The 13834-nt window shown below is 46.1% G+C and overlaps 1 protein-coding gene across 2 annotated transcripts in view; it reads left to right on the forward strand.

Annotated features, from left to right (window-relative positions):
* Window positions 1–13834, forward strand: part of UBASH3B (ubiquitin associated and SH3 domain containing B) — a 140937-nt gene that overhangs the window by 113798 nt on the left and 13305 nt on the right. For both annotated transcript variants that reach the window (XM_057553716.1, XM_057553715.1), the window contains exons 6-11: window positions 4419–4627; window positions 8652–8784; window positions 10219–10339; window positions 10979–11101; window positions 12165–12257; window positions 13504–13648. In XM_057553716.1, the coding sequence (XP_057409699.1) occupies window positions 4419–4627; window positions 8652–8784; window positions 10219–10339; window positions 10979–11101; window positions 12165–12257; window positions 13504–13648 (824 nt within the window). The remainder of the gene's footprint in view (window positions 1–4418; window positions 4628–8651; window positions 8785–10218; window positions 10340–10978; window positions 11102–12164; window positions 12258–13503; window positions 13649–13834) is intronic.

Consider the following 13834-nt stretch of genomic DNA (forward strand, 5'->3'; position numbering starts at 1 on the left):
GCAGCACACAGGCTCAGTAGTTGCGGCACACGGGCCCTAGAGCGCGCGGGCTTCAGTAGTTGTGGTGTGTGGGCTCAGTAGTTGTGGCTTGAGGGCTGTAGAGCACAGGCTCAGTAGTTGTGGTGCACAGGCTTGGTTGCTCTGCGGCACGTGGGATCTTCCCGGAGCAGGGCTCGAACCCATGTCCCCTGCATTGGCAGGCGGATTCTTAATTGCTGCACCACCAGGGAATTCCCTAGAATTTTAAAATGTGGTCCTGTCCTCAACGCATTTGCGTCTAGCAGGGAAGAGAGAACAGACACATATGAAATGAAAGCACAGACCACATATTGTGAGAGTTTGTGTGCATCACATGGGAGATCTGAGAGGGACAATTGAATTCCAGGACAGGCAGAAAGATTGGCATGGTCCTGGCATCCTTCTTTTGAAGGAATTGACATTGCTTTCCAGGACAAGCACGTGCCATCTCTGAAGAGTCTTATTGTCCTTTTTTTCCTGAAGGAGAAGCTGAGACATAGGGATTCAGTGGCTGGTCCAAAGCTAAAGAACAATTTAGGACCAGAACTGAAGCCAGAAGCCAGAGGTTCTGACCAATAAAGACGGGCAGCCCATCTAAAAAAAGACCACAGAGTTTGCGAAAATTGTCATCCAGTTTAACTACATTTACGAAACATACGTATAAATTGTTTCCTAGTTTTTCAGCAAAAGAACTGATATTTTGTTAGTTTACATAACCTTTTAACATCTGTTTTAGATGTTTTTTTTTTAAATATGAAAAAGAGTTAGAAATTCAGGGTCTAGGTCAGGCGACCTCATCGTTGTTTTGGAAGTGTTTGGAAGAGCCAACCCGTGACAAAGGTCCAGGACAGGGCGCGGGGCCCGAGAGTGTCAGGGACGTGCAGATTTGTCTGGCTCTGCTGATGGGAATGTCATGTCCTCCTTCCAAGTCATTTGATGCAAGTTTCTGTAAAGACACAGCAAGGAGACTGGGCTTAATCTTACTTCAGAATTCTGACGTCTCCTGGACTTGCTTAGCATGAGCCCTGAATAGAACAAGAGAGGTGTGGCTGATTGGATTCCTTCTGAGGGCAGAGAAAAAGAAGTCAAGGGTGGCATGCCAATGGACCATGAGAAGTCACCTTTCTAAGAGAAGGAAGGTGGCGATGGAATTTTCCAAGGAATATCTTCTAATCAACACTGCCCTCCAGTTAACTCAGAGGGTAATTGCTTTTCTGCCTGACCCACATTCTGCTCAACTGGCACGGAGGGAAAGAGGCAGCTAGCACCCACATGAATTATTTTCTAAAAATAACATGGCCTCTTTTTATCTCTTATTTGTAAAAGCTCATTTATTACTGTTCCTCCTGATAAAGCTCTCCATCTGAGGTCATTTGGCTTTAGCTGTCCCCTCCTGCATATGTAAACCTCTACTTGCCTTCCTCCTCCTCCTGTGCCCAGGAGGCAGGATTGATTAACTGATCCAGTGAGGTGACAGATGTCCGGAGAAGGCCAGTGGTTTAGGCAAGGACACTCAGCAAGTGATGCTTCGGAACCCTCTGGGGTCTCACCCCTCTGCTGTTCAGATGCTCACTTGATGTGGGCTTGCAAGTGCTTGCTTGTACTTCACACCATCTCTTCCACGTTAGTGATCCCAGTGTGCTATGCCAGTTTTATGTGTCAAGCACTAGAAATCTAGAGGAAGGACAGAGTTACAGAAAAAGCATAAATTTTGGAGTTGGGCACACACGGCTTCAAATCCTGGCTCCCTCACTTTAGCGGTGGTTAGATTCGCTTTTACAACTTCTAGAAAATAATCCAGTCCTTAGTTCTCTCGTGTGCAGAATGCCCACGATATTTTGCTGGACTGTCGCATGAACTAGAGGACATATGGAAAGGTGCTACCATAAGAGCCAGCACAGAGTGGGCATAGCGACAACGACAAAATTGCCACAGCTGTTATTGTTACTGAGAGTAAAAAGGGCTTCAAAGGCAAAGAGGGTCAGTTCCTGTCATCACATGGGGCTGTACCTGCCCTTCCCAAGATGTCAGTCAGCAAACTTTGAGCTTAGTCCCCAAGTAGGAAGGGAGGGAAAACATACTTGAGACAGACTCAAGAGTGCTTACAAGTAGGTGCTAAACATAAAAGAGTATCACATAGGACAAAACTAGGCACATGAGCTGAGATCTCCCAAACTTGGGCTGACTTTTGCACATGCTTTTGGTAAGTGGGAAAGGGCTATGGGGACCTGGGCACCGGTTATAATTTTGAGATTTGCTGCAATACCTTGATTTTTTTTTTATTGATTATTCGATAAATCAAAGCTCCTTATTGTCCAACTACTCTCTGCCTAGGACACAGTGTCCCCTCTGCTCCTTTCTGTGCCTCGATCTCCCTGGAGATCGCCTAGAGCTAGAATACTTACCCCAGCGCCCTCAAGTGAAAGGAGGAATGAGTTCTTCTCCCAAGTCATTTTTGAGGTTCTCAAAGAAAAGACGCTTCTGCTGAGTCAAAGGCATCATTAGCCAGGACTGTGCTGCCCTTGAGTGTCTAAGGAACCTGAGTTGAGTTTAGACTTGTTCCCCGTGACTTGGTGCCTCTCTCCACCCTGTTCCAGGGAAAGGAATGTTCCTTTTGTTGTCTCAACACATACCTAGCCTATAGATTTAAGAGATTGCTTGCGAATATTTTTTTTCTTTAAGCTGTTTTCACAATCCAGCAAAAAAACCTTCCTGGTTAGTGTGGAAACATGGTTTGAGTGAGTATGTGGCAGAGGAGTGGGAAGGCGATGGGATGGAATGGGATGGAAGAAGATCTAGAGCTGAAGGGGACGTCAGAAATCCAGTGGAGCAGGTAGTCAAGTTCTGTGCATTATCATGTTCATTCTCTGGGGGAAAAAATCATATTTTTACTGGCTCCTCTCATTAGCAACTTCCAGAAAGAAATTCTTTATGACATGCTCTGATGTATCAGCTTGACCCCAGTGAGCTGATTAGCTCACAAGCCTACCCAGCACAGGATTCAGGGGTCAGCATCAGCTGGACGGAAAGATAACCCCTTGAAAACCAGCCATCATGGGTCAATAGAAATAATTATGCTCCTCCTGTGTACCAGAGTCCTCAGGAGTTTTCTTAGGTTGTCTCATTTAACTTTTACAGTCCAGGTATCATTTGACAGATGAGAAAACAGAGGCCAAAGTTAAAAACCTGTACGTGGGAACCAGAATATTTTGCCTGCCACTAGTAGCTTCAAGATCAAAGGAAAAGCTGATAAAACAGCCCCTCTTAGCCCTTGTGAAACACAGAAAATATTTTCCTTACTATTAAGGTCTCCTGCTGTTAACAAAAATGTAGTAAAGTAAATGTTTTCCGAAGTATCTTCATGCCTATGCCTGTGATGTTTCTATATACCAGAAAAGGAGGCAAAAAGTGGAATAAATCAGCCAAGTGGCATAGCCTGAGGTTGGCCCTGGGGGCTTTTTCTGAGCCCAAAGAAGGAACACGTGGTCTCCATCTGTTCAGTGACAAAAGCTGGTTACAGACATGACACACTGATGGCTGTGAAGGATATTTTTCTTTCCAGGCCTTTGTTAAAAATGGAGGTTTAAAGAAAGCTTTTTTTTTTTTTAAATTTATTTATTTTATTTCTTGCTGCGTTGGGTCTTCGTTGCAGTGCACGGGCTTCTCATTTCGGTGGCTTCTCTTGCAGAACACGGGCTCTAGGCGCACAGGCTTCAGTAGTTGTGGCACGTGGGCTCAGTAGTTGTGGCGCACGGGCTTAGTTGCTCCGCGGCATGTGGGATCTTCCTGGACCAGGGCTCGAACCCGTGCCCCCTGAATTGGCAGGAGGATTCTTAACCACTGCGCCATCAGGGAAGCCCTAAAGAAAGCTTCTTGAAGGCAGGGACCATGTCTTGTTTAAGCCGCTGAGTTACGTGGAAAGGAGAACACTTCATTCCCAAAGCCTTCCCAGGGGAGTCTCTCCATCTGGGCATCGGTGACATCTGCATGGAAGACTCCCTTCCCGTGAGTTGCATTTCCAGGGTCTATTATGGCCCTTACCCCGGCAGACGGAGCAGAGAAAACTAGGTCCAACCCCGTTTGTATAGAAGTTTACTGGAGAGCCTACAGGTTTACAGATGAATTTCTAAAACCCGTATCTTTTGAAGCAAAGACATGCCTGAAGGAAAGTCTGGAAACAGCCAGGAGCACCAGCACATACTCACAGTACCCTGAAAAGAGAAGAAACGCCTTCTGATCTGAATCCAGATCTCCTCAGAGCCTGCAGGCCCCAGGGGCACCTGTCAATGTCAGCTTCTGGACGTGTGCCCTGTTAGAGCAGAGCACAGGGACCGGCCCTGGAGGCGCTCAGAAGAACGGGTCAGACGTGGGCCTCACGCATCCCTCTCCTCCTTTTTCAGACGTTACAGGTGATCTACCCCTACACCCCGCAGAACGACGATGAGCTGGAGCTGGTCCCTGGGGACTTCATCTTCATGTCGCCCACGGAGCAGACCAGCACCAGCGAGGGCTGGATCTACGGCACGTCCCTAACCACAGGCTGCTCCGGACTCCTGCCTGAGAACTACATCACCAAGGCTGACGAGTGCAGCACCTGGATATTTCATGGGTAAGCAGATGCTAAGTTCTTTGCCTGCTGCTTTTCAAAGAACATTGCGGACTTCGAGGAGGTGGCAGGGAAACGGACTTGATCCTGGACAGGCAGGGCAGCAGTACCAGTAAATGAAGTCCGAGGGGGAAGAAAGCCCTATTGGTTCCAGACTTTCAGGGAAGGGCTGAGCTGGGGCATGAGAAAAATGGGAGATGGCCTGCCCTGCTTCACTCTGCCTGCCCCATTGCATGTAACATCTGTCTGAGTTCCTGACTGGAGACTAAACTGAGGCCTCAGTGTGGGTCATCCCAGCACTGAGTCTTTAGGGCTTCTGTCCACTCTTTCTTGGGTCATTGCACAGAGGGGTCTGACTCCCCAGAGAAGCACGACAGATTCCCACTATGCCAGCCAGACCAGTAGTGAAAGGATTTGCAAGGGTCAGGAAACCTAAGCGCCCCTCACCGTGACGTGACCTTGAGCAAGTCCTGAGACTTGGCATGTGAATGCCTAGATGACAGAGACCATTTCTGTGGCAACGGGCAACTGCCAGAGCCTTAGAAAGGCAAGCGGTCCCTTCCCCACCCAAGTTTTCTGTAGAGTGATAGCGTTCCACCCATCCCTCACTCCTGCTTTGCCCCCAAACCAACCTGGTCCCATGTTGAGAGTGACCTGTGTTGTATGACCAGCTTTGTCCTGAGGGAGAGGTGCCTTTTGTTCCTCTTTTATGTTTCTTAATCGGAGAAGTTCAAAGCCAGCCCTTCCTGGTGCACTCGGGCATCTGGCCAGGGTGTGCATGCCGGTTTGTTTTTCCTCCCTCTTGTTCTTGCCATGTGCCAACGTGACTGAGCGCCGGAAGCTCTGAGCACCAGCTGCATGGTGTGTAACACTGCTTCTCTTGTATGACAGTAATAACAGAGACGGGCAATTTCAGTGAGTGTTTTGCCTGGAGGGAGAAAAGAAAAGACGGTCCCCTACCCTGGTTAGCAGCAAGCAGATAAACCACAAACCCAGAGATGGGAAGGAATATCTTCTTCCTTGATAACTGCCTCCCCAGCAACCCTTCCTCTTCCTTCCCCATCCCATCCCCACCCCAACCCAATGAACATCCAGCATTTGGGGGCACAAATTGGAAGGTCAAAGCTGCCTCGTGTTCCCGAGACCTTTGCTTTTTTTTTTTTTTTTAAGTATTTATGTATTTATTTGGCTGTGCCAGGTCTTAGTTATGGCATGTGGGATCTAGCTCCCTGACCGGGGATTGAACCCGGGCCCCCCTGCACTGGGAGCACGGAGTCTTAGCCACTGGACCACCAGGGAAGTCCCCCCAGACCTTTGCTTTTTCAGAAATGTTTCTAAGTTGGGTTTCCAAAGTCACCGTTTTATCCCTGTAAAAAAAAAAAAAAAAAAACAAGTGAAGCATACGTGAAGAAACGGAGAGTCAAAAGATTATTTGATGATATACAGCTCGCAGATCACATTCTTAAAAGTAGGGCTCCCTGTGGGAAGAGTATGTGGGAGAAGTTCTGCTGACCCGGTTCAGATCTCTGCATCTAAACCCACTCTTGCCCAAGTTAGAGCTCAGCTGAAACTGGGGGGACCCTCGGTGACCTCAGTCCATGGATCCCAGGGAGGTCTGTGTGTCATCTCCCTTTATTTTGAGAGATTACTAGTGATGTTATTTCCCTGGGAACCATGTCTGAAATTTCACTATCAGCTGCCACAGCCAACCCGGCTGAGAGTGGGGGAAATACTAATATACTAGGTGTTAGGACATTGTAATTAATAATTTGAGTTTTTATTCCAGTAGTCTTAGATTCAAATCCTGACTCTCCCACTCACCAGCTGTGTGACCTTGGCCAACTAACATGACCTCTCTGAGCCTCAGTTTGCTAATCTATGAAATGGAGATAATAATTGCATTTCCCTTATAGGCGTGTGTGAACACTGCTGTAAAGGACTTAGCTTTATGTGGATCAGTGCCATGTATAAAACAGCACTGAATCTACAAGAGCCATTAGCTTTATGGTTATTTTTTTTTTTCTAACTTGTCTTTTCTAGTCCTCTCTTACATGCTTGTCAAATCAAATGTCTCTTCCACAAAAGCGATCCTATAGAAGAACTGCACTTTCCTAATTAACCCCAGAAGTGGAAATGACTCAGAGAGGCAGGGCCCAGCTGCTATAAGACAGCCTTGTTTCACCCCTAATGACAGGTAGCCTGGGGGAGGGAGAGCCACGGGGTCCTCAAGCATGACCTGGCCGACTTGATGGGAAGTTGCGGAGGGGATTCAAGCAACAAGTAGGGACTTGGGGTCAGCAGCCCTTCACAACTCTTCCTCCCCTGTCCTCAGTTTTCCGAGTCCCTCCTAAGGAAATATTTTCCTACCACCCTTATTAGAGCACCCTGCCTGGTTCTGAGTATCTCCAGATATGTATCAATTGGTCAAAGCCCCACCATGTCCTCTAAATTGGGGTAAGCTGGCCGGTCCTGCTCGGCTGACACACAGCCCTGATGTGTCCTAGGGAGGTGCCAGTGTCTCCCCGATGCTTGAGAAGATGTTCCGGGCGTCAGGTGCAGCTTTCTCCCTACTCTGCACTCAACATGAAGCATCTGACTATTGTCTTACTGGAACTTATGGCCCCAAACTGCCTCAGTGAGTCGGGGCCTTTGATTACAGTGACAGTTGAGAAGAGAAGGAGGCTGGCAGTCTCGCTGCCGGCTGAGCTGAAGGAGAGAGAGAAGGGATTCTATCAGTGTCTTCACAGCTGTAATAAAGTAAAGAAATTAGGGAACATGTACAAGCAAGATGTCAGGATGATTCCATATATCCAGACATCTCAGGCCCTGAAGCTTTGATGAATCAGACAGTGAAACTGAATTTTCTTTAACTGTGTGATGTTTGGGAGGGTCTCAGTTTAAAATAAAGGAAAACAACCAGCCTATTAGACTGTGTGAATGGCACAAGATTTCCTTAGAAATAACCCCAAAAAATTAAAAAATAACCATAAAGCTAATGGCTGTTTTAGATTCAGTGCTGTTCTATACATATGGAACTTTACCCTAGTTGTAAAGAAGCAAGAAATCTAAAATTTAAATGCTCTCCCTTGACGCTGCCCAGTGATGCAGCAGGAGCTGTCTGTTGGATTTGCCTAACACCATAGTTGAGTTGCAGTGTTTATTAGATAAAGCTTTTTGGAGGCCTTACTAATCAAAATAATTTAAACACAGCATGATTTGCTGCGTGTCTTTCAGCAAGACCTCTTTTGGGGCTTCTGTAGTTACAGTGTTACATCCAGAAATGAGAGCTCTTGGCTCAAAGCTCTACACATCTGGTGAGAATGGTCTCCTCTGGAAAAATGCTGTATTTAATCATCTTGTTGGAGGTATGATTGAGATGGGGGAGGGGTTTGGAAACGGAAGGAGGTAGAGTAGGGGGTAATGGGCAAAGGTTTCCTTGACCATTAGGAGCCACAGGCAAAGTGGTGGAGACGGTCAAAATCCTCCCTCTTATTTGTCAGTTCAGATGGAAATCACCATGGAAAAGATGAAAGGCAACAGGAATTGTTTATTTCTTTGAGCCAGAAAAAAGAGCTGGAAACAATGGTACAAAATTGATACCTCATTATTCTGCAGCATGCTTTGGGTGCCAGCCACGCCTGTGGCATCCTAATAAGCACAGAATCACAGGCCCCATCCCTGCCCAGAGGGATGAACGCATCTGTTCCAAGTACAGAAATCCATCCACCACTAATTTATTAACTGCAAGACTTCAGTATGAAACAGGATGTTCCTTATAAAAATATCAAATCACTATGTTGTACACTTGAAACTAGTATAATATTGTTAGTTAATTATACTTCGATAAACAATTTTTTAAAAAGATGTTCCTCTGCAAGCATGGGATGCCCCCTGCTCAGCTTTCCCAACCATTGCACTGCCCCAGGGAGTGTTTCCTACTCATTCCCACAGTCCCGTTGAGCCCAGGGATGAAGTGCTGATGACTTCTGGCCAAAGCAGTTAACATCTTCCTTGTCTTCCTCTGCAGTTCTTACTCGATCTTAAATACATCATCTTCCAACACGCTCTCATTTGGGGATGGCATCCTGGAGAGGCGGCAGTATGACGACCAGGGCCTGGGGGACACGACGCCCCTGACCATCATCTGCCAGCCCACCCAGGTAAGGCTGACTGTCAGGGCCACCTCCTCAACTCTGCTCAGGATTCACTGAGCACCTTTTTACTAAGGATGAGGCCTTGCCCTTGCTGCCCCCAAAGGGTTACCTATCTCTCAGGGCACAGAGCCTAAAAGATATATACAAATTTCAGGCTAGGAAGAGTCAGATGGGTGGTGCTGACAATGACTACCAGCATCTGGGTCTAGGCTGGTAAGGAAGGCTGCTCTGCAGAGGGGATGATGTGTTATCTGTAGAGCAGTAACACAGTTGAGCCTTGAACAACACGGGGGTTAGGAATGCCGACCCTCCACGCTCCAAACAGTGGAAAATCCACTTGCAACTTACAACTGGCCTTCCACCTACCCAGTTTGGTTCCTACATATCCATGGGTCTGAATCCTCAGATTCAACACACTGCAGATTTTATTGTAGTATTTACTTTTGGGGAAAAAATCTGTGCATTAGTTGGACCTGCACGGTTCAAACCCAAGTTGTTCAAAGGTCAACCGTATCTAATCTATTTTACAGGCCATTGTGAAGATTAAAGGAAATAAGGATACGGTTCTTAGCACAGTTCCGGGCACATAGTAAATGCTCAACGTATGTCCGATATATGCCAGAAAGTTTACAGAATGGAGGAGTTTGTAAAGTGTATGTACTGTATTGGCAAATGTGAAGCCAATAGGAGCTGGCAGCACTGAGGGAGCTGGGAACAGCTGACTCCATCAGAAAGAAGGAACATAGAAACATCTGTAAGGATCCACGCAGTAGTTATAGAAACCAGAGCCGTTTGGACGAGGCTTTGACTAGACTTGCCAATTTCATCACCCAGAGGTAGCAACTGCCCTCCCCGAGCCACTTCTGGGAACACCGTCTTGCGTGAAGCCAGACAACAGAGCCTAACCTGCGATTAGAATGGGCAAAGCGGGACCTCCTGGCCAGAGTAGACTTCGGACCACCACACGGTGGAGATGAGGCAGATGTATTTGTGGTGATAAAAGTCCTCGCTCCCTGAGGAAGTTGATGAAGCATCTCGTTAGGGGAAGGAGCTGTCCCGCTAGATGGCCGTCTCTCCACACTGGCTAGTTTTGCCTCTGAGCTGTAACTCAGGTGGTCTTCGTGTTTCAGTATTGGCCAGATACTAATCCTACCAACAGCAGCGGCAGTAACAATAAAACCATTTTCATAGCCCTTCTTATTTTGCAAAGCACCTGCAATGCATCTCATCTGAGCCTCAAAATAACTTGCGAGGTCAGTCGATGAGGCTTACCACCCCCATCTTATAGACAGGCCAACCTAAATCCGAGGTAGTTAAGGGGCTTATCCCAATCAAACATTAGTGAAACTTGTTCTAGAGCCCAGCTCACCTGGCACCCAGCTCTGAGATGTGTCTACTTTCTTGTGTGCTTCCCCACTTATAGCCTTTCTTTCTCTGCAGCCTCTGAGGATCAGCAGCCAACCTGGCCCTCAAAAGAGATGCCTCTTTGTGTGTCGGCACGGTGAGAGGATGGATGTAGTTTTTGGGAAGTACTGGCTCTCCCAGTGCTTCGACGCCAAAGGTCAGTAATCGGTGGGCCTGTTCAGCATTGGCATACCTATCATGGCCTCTAGGGGGCAGAGTCAAGCTACTTTTATCTAGATGGAGTCGTTTATGGTTACTTGTGCTGTAGAAAATGCCTGTCATCTGTTACATTGTAAGTCCTTCCTGATTGTCTGTAGTGTTAGGCGAGAGAGAAGTGTTCTTGCCCCCATTCTATAAACGGGGACACCATGGACCAAAAAAGGCAGATGTCTCGCCCCACAGCCACATGGCAAAGTCAGAGGCAGAGACAGGTGCCTTGATTCCATGACCAGACCTCCCTCTAGTAAGTCACCCTAGCTCATTTTGGTTCCATTTTCATTTGGGTGGCATGTTTAAGAATAGGGAGGCTTGCACATCAGAGAATCCTTCCTGCTTTAGGGTGTCTGGTTGTTACTTTCACTTAAAAACTATCTCTTGTCACTTTCGTCAGCGGAATGGAAGCGTGGATTCCAAGACACACTACTAAAGGAGGAGGTCAGCTTCAATATTTTCTAGAGAGCTCAGTTCAGTCTCTGTGGCCAAAAAGGAATGGAAGTGGAGGGGCTGGCAGGACCAGCAATGGAAGCCCTAAGGAAATAAGAAACTCATGTCGCCTTGGCCTGACTTTTCTTTCCAGGTCGCTACATACGCACTAACCTGAACATGCCTCATAGCTTACCTCAGCGGAGTGGCGGTTTCCGAGATTACGAGAAAGATGCTCCAATCACCGTGTTTGGATGTATGCAAGCAAGACTTGTGGGTAAGTAAGTGTCCTGGAGTGATCACACAGCCTTTCCTGGCTACTTCTTCCAAAGACTGGCTCCAGTGGGTATGCCAGAATGCTGCCTAGGGCTTTCCTACAAGTACTATATTTCCTCAATTCAAAAGGGATTTATTATGTAACCATTAGGTTCAGGGCACTGGGTTGGTTTGCCAAAGTGAACAAGGTGTGATCCCTATCAAGGGGCAGATGGTCCAGTGATGGGGCAAGGTCAGGCTTGGTGCGGCAGACAGGTCAGCTTCTAGCGCAAGGATGAGGAGAAGGCAACCCAGGGGTGGCTGAAAATATAGAGGCCAGCCAGTCTCCAAGATGCTCAGTTCTTTGCAGGTCTAGTCCATACCTGCCACACAGAGCCAGCTGTCTTGTCCTGTTCAATCATTTAACACACATCAATTGATCACTTACCTTGTGCAAGGCACCATGCTAGGTATTGGGGACCTAAACGTGAGTCCCCACCCTCAGCGAAGCTTGTAAGTGGATAAATAATATAGAGTATTCTTGTTACTCAAAAATAGAACTATGTACAAAGTATCATGGGAGTACAAAAGAAGACATAAGAGGAGAATAGAGTAGAAGTTAGCAGGAAGGTGGGACGGCATCTCAGTGGGAGGATCAACATCAAGTCATAGACGTGAGAAGCAGCATCCAGAGTACGGAGGAAACAAGCTGTCTTGTTTCTAGAGCATCGACTGTGAGCAGGGCGAGAGACAAGGCTGGCGGGATGGAGACAGACAAGTTCGTGGAAGACCTTGACCACCATGTTAAGGCATTCAGACTTTATCCAGGAGAGAAAAACAGGCATTTTACTGCTTGTTAGGACCAGAGAGAGAGAAAGAAAACAGACAAGAAGGGTGTGTCCCTTGGTCTTTTCATAGAAACACTGGTCAGGAGAGTTGTTGAAAATGAGACTGAAACTGCTGGCCCTGTGTGAGCGCCCACCTGGAAAGAGAGGTTTGTAGGGTCTGGCACCCTGTCCAACACTGAGAGTCAAGTTGAGGCTTCATAAATCATCGGATTGATTCTTCTCTGGCTTCCTTTGCAGGTGAAGCCTTATTAGAGAGTAACACCATCATTGACCATGTCTATTGCTCCCCGTCCCTGCGCTGTGTCCAGACTGCGTACAACATCTTGAAAGGTGAGACTTGATAAAGGTCAGCTAGTCCGTACCTCCGTCTCCAGGCAACCTGACACAAATTATCCTACTCAGGAGACATTAGCCAGTTGAAAGCCTTGAATTTGAAATGTTTAGCAAGGATTCTTTTGGAAGATGACTTTGCAAAAGTCCCCAAATCATACTCTGGCAGCAGAAGTGAGATCAAGAGAATATACAAATAATGTTTTTCTTGAAAATGTAAAGCTCTCTTCGATGAATTAGAGGCTTGTAAAATATTGTTCTCTGGCAGTAATTTAGAGCCTACAGAGCGTGATCCTTTTTTGTTTTTTTTCTTTGTTTCCTCCCACTCTGCTCTGTTTGCCTCTTTACAACAGGGAACGGTGCTCCTAGCTGTCTGCAAATCTAAATCACCCTTGTTTCTTTAGTTAATTGGAATAAATTCAAAAGTACCATTGTTATAAAGATATTCAGCTTTTACCCTAAAATCCGTGGAAGCTTGTGTTACAGGAATCTCCATTCTCATTTCACTGGAAGGAAAACTAGGAGAAACAGGGTTGACTGTTTACTTATACCAAACAAACAAACAAGCCAGTAAAAGCTGAGCCAACAAGGAAATTACACTACATTTGAGACTTCTATTCGTTAACCTTAAGTAAGCCAGAATGCATCTATGTATTCAAATGCATTATCTATCACGTTTGCAAGGAAAAACTAGGCTAAATGCAATACAAAGAGTTAAACAGGGACAGTTCCCACTCTGAGGACAATTACACAATCACAAAACACAGGACTTGTGCACTGGCATTGGTAAATATTCAACACTGGATTCTCTAGTAGAGAAAATGAACAATGTATATGATACGCAAATATAATATAAGCTATTGTAAAATAGTGGATGCTAAGAATTTCTGAAGTTTCTTGGTAAGAACGTCTTGGAACCTACTTTAGAAAGAGGAATTATAGTAGTCACAGAACTGTAATAAATTATATGGATAATGACTTTTTCTTTAATCAGATACCATTTAAAGCCAGCATACATCCTGGTGATGTGGCCAGAATATTAAACTCACGTGTTTATAACACAAAAAATTAAAAACCCTTGTCCAAACCTGCATGCTTTTACCTTCCTTAAGCTATATATATAGCATCTGATAGGAAAGAGAATAGAAGATTTATGAGCATTTTTGTAACAATTTGGCCTCTAATTTACTTTTCCACTGAGAACATAGTAATACTTCCTTCATCTTCATTTTATTTTCCCTCTAAGGTTTACAACAAGAAAATCACTTGAAGATCCGTGTAGAGCCTGGTTTATTTGAGTGGACAAAATGGGTTGCTGGGAACACATTACCTGCGTGGATACCTCCATCAGAGTTAGCTGCAGCCAACCTGAGTGTTGATACAACCTACAGGTAACCCTCTGAAACCGCTGTTTCCTGAGGCCAATGTGGAAATACTCTTCTCCACCAGGCCAGGCTAATTAAGGAGATGAAGGACCAGATGTAGCCCACGGCCAGTTATCCATATTGGTGGAAGTCAAGCTATGATTGATTTAAAAAAAAAAAAAAAAAAAAAAAAAAAAACTGGAGAAAGCCAGC

This window comes from Balaenoptera acutorostrata, chromosome 9 (assembly GCF_949987535.1).
Source record: "Balaenoptera acutorostrata chromosome 9, mBalAcu1.1, whole genome shotgun sequence".
NCBI lineage: Eukaryota > Metazoa > Chordata > Mammalia > Artiodactyla > Balaenopteridae > Balaenoptera > Balaenoptera acutorostrata.